This window comes from Lynx rufus, unplaced genomic scaffold (assembly GCF_022079265.1).
Source record: "Lynx rufus isolate CCGP_SWC_20201006 ecotype Redwood Valley unplaced genomic scaffold, mLynRuf1.p SCAF_18, whole genome shotgun sequence".
NCBI classification, from domain to species: Eukaryota; Metazoa; Chordata; class Mammalia; order Carnivora; family Felidae; genus Lynx; species Lynx rufus.
This window is the reverse complement of record NW_025814832.1, coordinates 39058188-39070975: the sequence shown is the minus strand read 5'-3', so window position 1 is coordinate 39070975 and position 12788 is coordinate 39058188. Positions and strand designations below refer to the sequence as shown.

General features: G+C 53.0%; 1 protein-coding gene across 1 annotated transcript; it reads left to right on the top strand.

Annotated features, from left to right (window-relative positions):
* The first annotated feature begins 285 nt into the window (after positions 1–285).
* On the top strand, positions 286–11869 carry LOC124512833 (angiotensin-converting enzyme-like protein Ace3). The gene is given in 17 exon segments (XM_047080439.1): positions 286–442; positions 540–676; positions 1054–1202; positions 1455–1552; positions 1758–1901; positions 2688–2717; positions 2720–2875; positions 2988–3085; positions 3164–3174; positions 3394–3555; positions 3859–4082; positions 4206–4350; positions 6233–6254; positions 6256–6332; positions 6804–6920; positions 10773–10957; positions 11487–11869. Coding segments are annotated over 17 exon segments (2295 nt in total).
* Positions 11870–12788: the final 919 nt, after the last annotated feature.

Sequence of the window (12788 nt, the reverse complement as noted above, 5' to 3'; positions counted from 1 at the left end):
GTCACTTTCATACATCTGTCCATCCATCATCCCTCCCACCTTCTCAGAAGTGATCCCAGTCTTTGGAGGGAAAGGGTCTCATCAATCCCTGGCCAAGGTTGGAAGGTTGTTCTAATGCCAAGGAAAAGTTACCAACTAGACTGGAACAAGCTCTAGCCCTGCTCTCTTCTTGACTTGACCTCAGTCTCCTCACCTGTAAAACGGGAACAGTTGGATCAGAAGGTGGGTGGGGGCTTTCCAGTTCTAATATTCCATGGCTGACCCTTCAGCCCCTGATGTCACAATATGGAGCTGGACCGTGATTGGCCCATAGCCTCAACCAGCTCTGCCTTTCTCTTGGTCATGGGCACAAGATGGACTTGTCATGGACCTTCCCTATTTGTGCTCTTCTGTTATGGGCAGCTCTTGCCATGGCTCAGGACCGAGGGTGATCAGAACTTAGGTGGGGCTGGGACCTGAAGGAGCATGGGAGCAGACAAGGGGACCAGTCGGGGCAGGCCCCTCCCAGGACAGCATGATGCCCACCTCCTTCTCCACAGACAAGTTCTACAATGAGACCATGGCAAAGATGTTCCTGCAGTTTTATGAGCATACCGCCCAGGTTGTATGGAACCAGTTCATGGAGGCCACCTGGAACTATGTCACCAACATCACCAAGAAAAACCAGGAGGAGATGGTGTGGTACCGCCTCAACTGCAGCCCCTCCTTCCCTTGCTCTTCTCAGGGATCTCGGGGGGATGGGAAAACCACACCTTCTGCCCCCTGTCCAGAGCTAGAGAAAAGAGGGAATCCCTAAAGTACACGTCAAAGCAGGCTGCAAGCTCTGGGCCTCATGGTAGCCCCAAAAAGCTCTCTGGGCAAGAATCTCTTGTTTCTTTCCCCTTGTACATATCACCTCCTTGCTTTTAGGGACTCAGGCTCCTTCCTTTCTCCCTTTTTAGCAATTCTTTAGTGATTCTGAACCGTTAAAGTGGGTTTCGGGAGGAGGTTGGGGGGCTGGGGTCCTTGCTCTCTCCAACTTTCCCAAGACAAATATGGTGACCCTCATTCCAGCTGCACAAAGACTCAGAGAGGTCCCAGCACATGCCGTACTTTGGCACTTGGGCCCGCCAGTTTAAGATCTCCAGGTTCCAGGACCCGGCCATGAAGCGCATGCTGAGTAAGCTGCAGAACATAGACAAGGCGGCCCTGCCCCAGGACGAGCTCGGGAGGTGATGGATGGAGCCCCCATGTCTCCAGGCATATGCTCCCCACCCCAGGGGTGGGTGGGCTGGCCAGGTGGGAAGCCAGAGAGTCCGGGAAGGGGGGAGGTTGTCAGGAAGGACCATGAGCTTCCTTTGGGGGAGGGAAGCAGAGGGTGAAGGGAAGATGCCTCAGATAGGCCTGCCCCTCCCAGCTGGAGGGGTTAGCGCTGGGGGTGGGCCCAGGGGCACAGGCCTGCCCTAGGTGACACCTGCCCCCCAGTACAACATGCTTCTGGCCTACATGGAGACGACATACAGCATGGCCCAGGTGTGCCTGAATGAGGGACCCTGCCTACCCCTGGAGCCTGGTGAGCACCCAAACACTGCCCTGTCCATCCCCAGAGTCTCTAGTATCAGTCCCTTCCACAAGCCTACCCTGACCCCCCGTTGTCTTCCATGCCTCAGGTGTACTCACTTTTGAGGAGTGGAGGGTCTGCCTAAGGCAGGTAAGGGCAGAGGGCAGGCAGGAGTGGGGGGTGGGCTGTCCCACCTTGGCTCCTTTTCTGGGCATAGACCTTGAAGAAGTCATGGCCACCTCCCGGGATGAGAAGGAGCTGCTGTGGGCCTGGCAGGGCTGGCAGGATGCCGTGGGTCATCAGCTCTGCATCACCTTCAAGTGCTATGTGCAGCTCAGCAACAGGACTGCAAAGCTCAACGGTGAGGCCCCCAGCCCCCCACCTGGCCAGCCCAGCCCATGCAGATGGCACACTGCACAGGTCCCAGGGCAGTTCCTGGGAAGGGCAAAGCAGAGTCTGCTGGGGGTAAAGGCAGTAGTAGGACCTTGAGATGGAGAACCTGAACCCCGCTCCACAGCTGGGGGAAGCAAAGGTGGTTCATTCACCGTTGGTCCACAAACATCACTTGAGCACATACTGTGTGCCAGGTCCTGGAGAGGTTCTAAGAATGTGTAGATGAAAAGACAGAGAGGAACCTGCCCTCCTAGGTAGGGCTTACAGTCTGAGAGACAGGCAAGATTTGTGCAAACGCACATCTCAGGACGAGTGCTAAGAGAGAGAAGAGGAGGCCTGGAGACACTTCCCCAAGGCCTGAAAGAAGGCAAGCAAGAGGTGAAAGAGACCCCCCAGGCCCCACGATGGGACAAACCAGTGTTTGGGAGGATCTGGAAGGAGCCAGGGTGGCCTGAGGGCTTGGACATGTGGGGCTCAAGGTGGGTGCCAAGACCAGTGCCTTTTCCAGGTCCTCTCCAACCAGGCATGGTGAGAAGCATGGAGTGTGTATTTTGTTAAATGTTTTTCCACCCCTGATCTTATCCAATCAGAATAGTGACCTTGGGGGGCACATTTCCCATTTGGCAGATGAAGACCCTGAGGACCAGGGAGGCCAAGTGGCTTCCCCAGAAAGTGCCTGGGTCTCCTGCCTGCCAGGCCAGGGCTGAAGGAAGGGCGGGCGGTGAGTGCTTCTGAGCCCCCTCTCCTGTCCTAGGTTACAAAGACATGGGGGCCTTGTGGCGGTCCAAGAGTCTGACACCCTGGAACACGACCTGGAGCAGCTTTACCAGGAGCTGCAGCCACTCTACCTAAACCTGCACACCTACATGTGCCGGGCCCTGCACCGCCACTACGGGTCAGAGCTTATCAACCCGCTGGGACCCATCCCTGCCCACCTCCTGAGTAACGCCCTAGCTGGTAGCAGAGTGGGGTGAGCAGAGTAGGCCTCCAAGCTGGCACTCAGTAAAGGGAGAGACAGTGTCCTGACTGCTCTGAGCCCCTCCTCTCCTTCCAGGGAACATGTGGGCTCAGTTCTGGGTCAACATCTTGGACCTGGTCCTACCCTTCCCAAAGAAGCCTTTTGAGGACATCACAAAAATCATGAAAAGCCAGGTCAGTGCTCAGTGTCCATCTGACCCTGCCAGCTCCACACCCTCGGGCTGGGCCCTATGTATCCCCTCTTCCACACAGCACTGGAAGCCCTCAAAAATGTTCGAAGGAGGGGCGCCTGGGTGGTTAAGCATCCGACTTCAGCCAGGTCACGATCTCGCGGTCCCTGAGTTCGAGCCCCGCGTCAGGCTCTGGGCTGATGACTCAAAGCCTGGAGCCTGATTCCGATTCTGTGTCTCCCTCTCTCTCTGCCCCTCCCCCGTTCATGCTCTGTCTCTCTCTGTCCCAAAAATAAATAAAAAAACATTGGAAAAAAAAATGTTCGAAGGGGCTGAAAAATTCTTCACCTCCCTGGGGCTGCTTTCCACCCCTCCCAACTTCTGGAAAACTTCAATGATGGAAAGGCCAACCGATGGGCAAGAGGTGGAGTGCCACGCCTCTGCCTGGGACTTCTACAACGGCAAGGACGTCAGGTCTCACGGGGCACCAGCACCACCCTCCTCTCCCTCCCTCTCTCTTCCTCCACTGGTTCCACTCTCCACCTGCCCGCCTGTCTTAGGAGGTGGGCAAGGGTGGGCAGGGCCGGAGCCAGGCAGCAGAGGGGGATGTGAGCTGGCAACATGAGCGAGGGGGACCTGGAGTGAGAAAGGACAGTACCCAAGACCCTGCTGGTCTCTAGCCCATCTGCCCCAGTCCCTTAAGGGAGTCTGAATGGAGAAATCTCCCCTTCTCCCAGGGCCTCCCTATGCTCCTTGACCCCTGCCCTTTAACCCTAGGGTAAAGAAGTGCACTGAGGTGACCATAGAAGACCTGCTCTCCATATTCCACCAGATGGACCATATCCAGTACTTCTTGCAGTACAAGAACCTCTCTGTGATCTTCCGTGCAGGAGACAACCCAGCCTTTGAAGAGGCCGTGGGGTCAATGGTCACCCTCTCGGCCTCCTCCCACAAATACCTGCTCAACAGAGGCCTGCTCAGCCACCAGCACCAGGACTCAGGTGATGGGGGCCAAGAAGACCATAGCAGGGCATCTGAGCCTGAGGCTGCAGCCAAGGCTCTCTGGGCAAGGCTGAAGGGAGGGAGAACCAGGAGCCACCAGCTGACTGCCTCACCTTCCCCAGAGGAGGAGGTCAATTTCCTGATGGGCATCGCCCTGGAGAAGATCGCCTTTATCCCCTTCGCCTACCTGATGGACCTGTTTCGCTGGAAGGTCTTTGATGGCACCATCCGGAAGGACGTCTACAACCAGGAGTGGTGGAACTTGAAGTGGGGAGGACAGCTGCCCTGGGCTCTCTGCCCCCTCCCACCCCTGCTGTGGGTGGGGCTTTCCGGTCAGCCTTAAGGGCACTGCCCATTGCCAGAGGATGCTGCTGCCTCTCTTCAGAGGGCAGAGCTAGGGTGTGCCACGCTGGTGACCGGGGGGCCCCTGGGGAGGCCCTGGGGTGGTATTGGCTGTTTGCTATCACCTGATAAAAATACCCCTACTGAAGTGGATAGGGCCAGCACCTGAAATTATGGGACCTTACATTGAATCTGGCACTGGCACTGAGCACACCTCTTAACCTCTCTAGGGACCCTCGCAGTGGCCCTGCCTGCTCCTGGGTAGCTGGGAAGCTCACACAGGGGTGCACCCGGGCTCCTCCAAGAACAAAACATTGACCACCAGGCAAGCCCACCTGCTTCTCCTCTCCCTTCCTATTCTCACCAGTAGCACTGGCAGAAGAGTGTTTGGTGACCTGAGCTCTTTCTCCCCCACGGAAAAAGTCCCCATGGGAGAGAGGCAAGCCCACAGCCCCCTTTCCTGCTGCTCTAACACACTCTCACAACCGCCTCTGGTTTAGCATCCTCAGGCATGTCCAAGGTCAGAACTGGCTGCCAAAAGAGCTCACCAGCAGTCAGGCAGCACCACTCTTGAGGGAGGGGCATCCATGTCGCATCCTATCACTGACCACTGGCTGACTGGATAAGGAATGCCCATGGCCCAGCTTCTCCATCTCCACCAGGCCTCAGACTGACCTGCTTGAGTCTGCTGGCCACAGCATGGTTTGGGGCTACCAGGAAGCAGCTGCCAGCTCTGAACCAGGCCCCTTATGTTTCTTTGAACTTGTACAGCATCCCATGATCCTTCACTGGAGAAGAATCTGTGACCAGCCCGTGGTCACACAGCAACTCAGGGGTAGGAAAGTTGGGTGCTCCTCTCTTTGTCCACTCACCCTCCCACTGCCATCCCAAATTCAGGCCCAGGTCTCACTGGTGGGGTTGGCAGAGTCTTGACCTTGTACTTCTCCAAGGGCAACCCCCACAAGCCATCTGAGGTGCCTGCAGGGGTCCTTTTCCTCCCTTGGCCAACTATAACCACCACCACCTATGATGGAAACCAAGGGTAAAGGGAGAGAGGTGACAACTTCCTGGCCCTGAATAAGGAAGCCTCTATCAACTGGGAAGGGAGCCTCCTGGCTCTATGTTGGCCCCAGAGGATGGCTCAGGGCAACCAGTGAGCCAACAATGAAACAACCAGAACTTTTCATAGGCTTTGTCTCATCCCACAGATGGATCATTTTATCCCCATCTTGCAGACAACAAGACGCAGTGACAATCAGTAACTTTCCCACAGTCGCACAGCTCAGAGGGGCAAGGTCAGATCTGAATTTGAAAGTTAATGGGATCTGCCAGGGACTAGTTCTGTGACCTCCCACGAGTTCCCTGACCTCTAAACTTTGGTCTTCTCATCTACAATGGGAATAACAGCAGCACTATATTGCAGAGATGCTATTCTGTTTTCTTCTTGGCACTTCTTACCAGATGAAGTGACCTTGTGGGTCTATAACCATCCCCATCATTAGGATGCAAGAAAGACCTTGAGTAGCCCGTTCCCTCCCATGTCCCTAGAATCGGGACAGTGTTGAGTGAATCTGTGTGAAGAGCTTAGCATGGTTCCTAGCACAGAGGAAGTCAATGTTAACTACTGTTATTACTTGATCCTGATTCCCAATTCCCAATCCCATGTGTTTTCAACTCATTTATTTAATCTATAAAGATGCAGTAAGTGTCCTGTGCCCACCAGTTTTGATAGAGGTGCACGTGCTTCCAAAGGAAAAGGCTCTGAGAACCCAACTGCGTGGTACCAGCCCCCTGTCCTCCCCGACAGGTTGAAGTACCAGGGCCTGTGCCCCCCCCATCCCTCGGACAGAGGATTACTTTGATCCTGGTGCCAAGTTCCACATTTCTGCCAGCGTGCCCTACATACGGTAACGGTCTGGGCCCTGCCAGCAGAACCAGCTCTAGGACTTGGGGACTGGGGGCATGGGAACTAGGCTGAGGATTTCCAGGAAGGCCCTAGATCCAAATGTTCCCCTGTTCCCCTGCCCACCTCTTCCAATGAGTTGTGCAGCGTCTTGGGGGCCACACCCTGGACTCTTGGGCTTTCAGAGCGGATCCTGTGTGGAGGCAGCGCTGATGGGAATATTCTAAAGCATCTCTACTGTCCCCAAGAGGAAGGCAGGAAAGAAGGAGGTAAGGATTTGTTCAGGAGGCTAAGAAGGGTATATTCCAAGGCCAATCTGAGGTGGGACCTTGGCAAAGGAGCCTCCACCCAGCAAGGTTGGGCGCTGGCCGGGCCCTCAGACCACTGCACGTCAGAGCTGCTAGGCTCCAAATGGCTCTGGGCTTCCCATCCCTGACACCAGCTCCCAAGCCTGCCCTTTCGTCCCTCTCCCCAGGTACTTCATCAGCCTAGTACTCCAGTTCCAGTTCCACGATGCTCTGGCCTCAGGCCATGTGGGCCCATTGCACCGATGTGACAGCTATAACTCCAAGATAGCTGAGAAGCTCCTGGAGTGAGTGCTCTCCTCCCTCACAAAGCTCCCTGATTTGTTCTCAGCTGCCTGCCCCTTGCTGGAATCCTGCCCATGGCTCCCTCTCCTCAATAGACCACCGTGGGCACCCTGAGCAGAGCCTCATTGACCTTTTAGTTTAGTGGAAGTTCTTCCTCGTGTCAGACTCCAGTCTCTCCTCTAGAAATCGAAGCCCATTTCCTTTTGTGTAGCCTCTCCTGGTCAGAGAGATTATTTGGCCCCTCCTGCGCTCTCTCTCTCTCTCTCTCTCTCTCTCACACACACACACACACACACACACTTACACACACTCACTACCATACATTCCTTCACCCATGTGTGCACCTGAGCACGCACGCACACATGCGCACACTCACATATGCCAATAAATCAAACTGTCTCAGATGGGAAGCCAGTACTGGAGTCCTGCCTCAACCTTCAGTCCTCCATCCAAATGCCCTTATCTTTTCTGCACAAGGTGCTCACCGATCTTCAGCAGCATTTGATGCACTCTTCGGTGTACTCTGCTTTTCCCATCTCTTCTTGGAGGTGCTTGGATCCGGCTCCCAGGCTGATCCAGGTTGCTTTCACGCCAACCTTTGTGATGCTCTGGTCAGCTTGTGGTCCATTTTGACTCCCTAGCCCCAATCTTTTTTCCTGCACTTAGTATCGAGCCCATGGTTTCCATTCCTGCCTCTGTGGAGTTGGTTTTGGTGCTGAAACAAACCTGGAAGAATGGGACGCTGACCTGATGGTGGGAAGCCTTGACTAGTACCAGCTGGGCTCTCTGAGGAGTACTCTTACAAGGTTTCACATTAGCAGTTCATAACTTGCAAAGTGGGCATGATTAGCCACATTTCACAAATAATGTAACTCAAACTAAGAGAGATATTGTGATTGCACATCATTCATCTAGCAAGTGGCAAAATCCTGCTTTGAGTGCTGAACTGATTCTAGAACACGTCATCATTCACACTGTTGCCTCTAAGAATCAAGGGATACAGGTCTGGTGAGGTTAGACCTAGGTCTGCTGGTTCCACGATCAGGGCTTCAACCACTTAGGTGCAGAGCCCACACACTGATATGGTCTCTTCCCCACCAATTTTTCTACCCAGTTTAGTGGGTCCATTTCCCCGATTGGTCAAGGTCACCTTGAATTTTATTCCTGTCTCCCAGAGGATTAACATAGCCACATAATTTAGTCTCCTTTGCAAATTTAATGAGCATATTTGTGATTCCACTGTGCAGTTTGTCAGTAACCACTAGGCCAGATGGAGTTGCAGGACTGATCTCCTGGCTTGGCTCCCAGGGAGTGCTGCACCTTCCATGCCGATTATCAACCTAGTCTGTTTGCTTTTCTATCTTTTCACACTACAGGGGTTTATGGTAGCCAACTGCCCATGTTTGAGCTTTTCTGAATGTGTGGAACATAAGGGCCCTCTCTGCTCTCTGCATTCATGTCTCTGGCTGCTCAACACTTATTCACTCAGCAAGTATTTACTTGTGCGCATGCCAACCAGCTTGGGCAATGGGCCACAGGATAAACCAATAACCATAACACAAGAAAGGAGATGGTGCAGTAGGAAAGGGCTTTAGTGAACATGCAAAGAAGGTGAGGAGGTCATGCCCAGGGACCAAGGATGGATCTCTGTCCCCAAAAGCAGGAGTGCAAGAAATAACAGACATTGTTTTCTACACATCAACTCACTTTTAACTCTGAGCTTTCATTCCACTTAATTGGTGGGAAATTTGACCTCATTCTCACCACCACCTCCTCCCCACCCAGGGCACACAAAGCTCCCAGGATCTGACTTGGCACCAAAACATGTAGAGGCCCTGCCAGTCATCACTGGTCATTGCTCACCCGTCCTCACACATTGCCATCCAGACCCCTCCCTGGCCAGGGAAGACCCTAAGTTCCAGGTTTAGGACTTTGAATGCTATCATCTGGGGAGAGGGTGGAGGAGAGGACTCTGAGAAAGTGGGATGTCATGAGCTCTGGGGACTTGAGAGAGCAGCAGAGTGAATATAGGTTGTGGGGGGGGGGTGGTGAGTGCTTGCAGAGGAGAAGGGGGAGGGCAAGATTCTTGGCTGCTCTTTTACCTAATATATCTTAGAACTTGACTCATCTTCCTATATGTGATTGCTCTGGGTTGGATCTGCTGGGAATGGAGAGTTGAAGTGGACTTGGTCCAAGTTCCCAAAGCCCTTGCCTCATCCGGCCAACCATGATAGGCCTGACCTTGTCCAATGGACTCATTGCTGCGACCTTGGATTTGAGCGTCAGGAAGTGCTCAGCTGCCATTTTTGCAGGTCTCATGTGCTGGCCACATTGGCCGTGAGCCGGGCTTTGGTCAAACCTCTTGCCCCACTGAGCCTGAAGGACTATTTCTAAATAGGTAGATTTTCAATGGTCCAAACTTTCTCCCCATCAGGTCCCTTCTTTTTTCCCAGGACCCAGCATCTGATATAATCTTACCTAAAGTTAGTTGTGGGATTTTGTTTTGTTTTATTTTGTTTTTCTTTTCATCTTGATGACTTTCCTCCTGCATTTCTCTAGGATCTTAACTACATTTTCCCCCACGGGTTTCTGTCAAGGATCCACTAAACTTTAGTTTCCCCTCATTCTTTCTCAGTTGTTTATTAAGTGATGTGTATAAGTCTTTGCATGCTACAAAGCCCTCTTTCACTGCCATTATGTGACTTAATCCTCACCACAGTGAAGGGTAGATATTAAAAGGGCACATTTTGCTGATGAAGAAACTGAGGCTAAGAGCAGTTGAGTCAATTGCCTAAGGTCATGTGGCCCATAAGTAACACTGCTGAGTCTTGAACCTGGGTCCTGTTAGTCTAGACTCCACAGTCTGACTTACGGGCTTCTAGACCCCATCTCTCTCGTGGCCAGCTGGGGACACAGGTTAAGAAGGATCAATGTATGCCTATCACTGCCTCCACAGGGGCTCTGGGGTGGAGAAGCCCAGAGCTTTGGCTTCAGCACACTCTGTACCTCCACCATGAGTGTGGGGCCAAGCCTAAGGCTGGTCCCCCTGCCACCAAACTCTGCATGTGCTTTGAGACACAGCTGACATTAGTGCGGCGCTGCAGGCAGGACACTTGGATTTGAGCGTCAGGAAGTGCTCAGCTGCCATTTTTGCAGGTCTCATGTGCTGGCCACATTGGCCGTGAGCCGGGCTTTGGTCAAACCTCTTGCCCCACTGAGCCTGAAGGACTATTTCTAAATAGGTAGATTTTCAATGGTCCAAACTTTCTCCCCATCAGGTCCCTTCTTTTTTCCCAGGACCCAGCATCTGATATAATCTTACCTAAAGTTAGTTGTGGGATTTTGTTTTGTTTTATTTTGATCTCCCTAATCCTCCCAAACACTCCCTGTGAGACTAGAAAGGGCTGAAGAGCTGCCCCTCCCTACTGATACTGAGCACCTCATGGGAAACAGTGTCTCAAGACTTTATGCCTGTTTGAGTCCAGAATAATAATCACCACAGTAGTGGTAATAATAATAATAATAATAATCAGCTAACATGTATTGCCTGCCTACTATGCTCCCAGAATTGTGTTTATTTAATCAGCATACCAACCCTAGGAGGTACATACTGTTATTACCTCCATTTTATGAGTATGGAAACTGACTCTGAAAGGTTATGTTACTTGTCCAAAGTCCCACAGGATTCAAACTCAGATTGTTCTTATTTCAGAACTTATTTTATCCACTGCTCTGAGCTCTATGGGAAGAGTCTGGCTAGCAAAGCCATATGGCCGGGGTTGGGCACACTGAGGGGTCTCAGCAGCACCAGCTGATGCCCCCACACAGCCTCACAGCTGTATCTACTCTCCCAGAGATGTCCTAAAGCTGGGCTCAAGCAAGCCCTGGCCAGAAGTCCTGCAGAAAATAACCGGGCAGACCAAAGTGTCTGCAAAGGCCCTCATGACTTACTTCAAGCCCCTCTTGAACTGGCTGGTCACCGAGAATGTGCGGCAGGGGGAGATCCTGGGCTGGCCAGACTTCAGCTGTACCTTTGAAGGTTTGATAATCTGACCCTGGTGCCAGCTCTGGTCCAGCCCCAAGCCCTACCCTAGCCTGCCCTGGGCCAGTCCCTACCCCAATCCAGCCTTAACCCCTAGCCTATCTATGACCTGGCTTGAACAAGCACAGCATTGTTGCTGCGTGACCCTGTCTGCATCTGATGCAGCTTTGGCCAAGACCACAGCCCCATGGCCCAGCCACTGGCTCAGTTGCTTCTTTGCATACTGTTCAGCTAGACTGCCAGGTAGGCATCTGAGCACAAGGTGGACTTCTTTCCTCCCGACCCTTGCACAGAGCCATCACTGGGCACCATGGGGGCATAGCCCTATCTGTACCCATCTCCTCCTTTCCCTTCTACTCCTCCTCACCCTCCTTCCAGGGCAATGCCTTCACCTATGGCTTGGAAGGTAGGTGCCTGAGGCTGAGGGAGGAGGCCAGTGGCAGTCAGGTGCTCTGATTTCCACAGGGCACCCCAGGGCTCCCTCCCTCATTCTACCTGCTCCACAAGACTCCTGTGTCTTCCACAGAAAAAGACACAGACAAGGTGACATTTCTGAGTCTGGAGCTGGACGCTGACCAGGCCAAATTTGGGCAGTGGGTGCTGCTGGCCCTCAGCTTTGTCATGTTCCTGGTGGCCCTACTGCTGGCCTGCAGGCTGTACTCCCTGGAAAAAAGGTCATTGTCCCAGAACACCAAGGCACAGAACACCGGTTCACAGGACTCCAGTGCACTCAAGACACAGCCCAAGGCCTACTTCCTGGGGATAGCCATGGAGCCCTGCCTGGTTGCCAAAAGACAGTGGATCCTGCTGGGCCTCTGCCTCATCCTGACACTGTGCTCAATCAGCCTGATCATTCAAATTCTCACACAGCACAACAGGAAGCCTCTGTGGATGAGAGCTGAATGGTAGAGCTGGGACTAGACACCAGTACAACTGGTAAGGCTGGAGGGCAGGAGGAAGGTGGCCAAGGCAGAGAGCACTGGGCGGGTTAGGGAGGAGACAGCTTGCATGCATAGTGTCCAACTGCAATTGGGTGCAGCTGTGGCAGATCTGGGTACATGGAGGTTTGTAATTGTGTGTATGGAATTCATGTATGTGAAGCCATGTGTACAGGCTACTGACTCTGTGTGATTCCATGTATGTCCTGGATTCCAGACCAACTTCCTTCCCCTAGGGGCTCAGGAACCATGGTTTCAGTGAGCCCAGTGACTCTGTCCCTCCAATTCAGCCACCACCCCAATTCATGCCCCAAACTGTTATTCGCACAGCCTTGTTTTCTTCAAGAGCCCAACTGTGGGGCTGGGCCAGGACTGCAGTGTCCAAGGAATGTCCTCTCTGGCTAGAAACAGGACACTGCTCCAGTCACCTTATAAAATGTATTCAAGTAAAACTGGACATTCTGTACAAATCACTGGTGCCCGGTTCTTGAGCACTGTGCTCTGTATGCTATATCCAGCATATCTTTCTGCTGATCCTCTGGCCTACCCTGTGTTGGGCTGCATAATCCAGCCCCAAAAGCTGCTTGTCGGCTGCCTGAGATGCAAACTGCCCCACAGCCCTCCCTGCCCCAGTCCAGACCTTCCCAAATGGAGACAGTGGGTAGCTGGGCACCAAGCCAGGCTTGATTAATGATTGACTTCTTTAATATTTAAACAAAGCTCATCTCCAGCCACTCTGCTCCAGAGATGGCCTTGTTCAACACACACACCTGCTGCCTGGCCTGTTGCCCTGGGGACCGATCATAGGGCAAACAACACCTTTCCAGGCTCAGTGGGGGAGGAGGAAATGGGATGGAGAGGGCTATAGGAAGACATTTGGGAAATGCGTA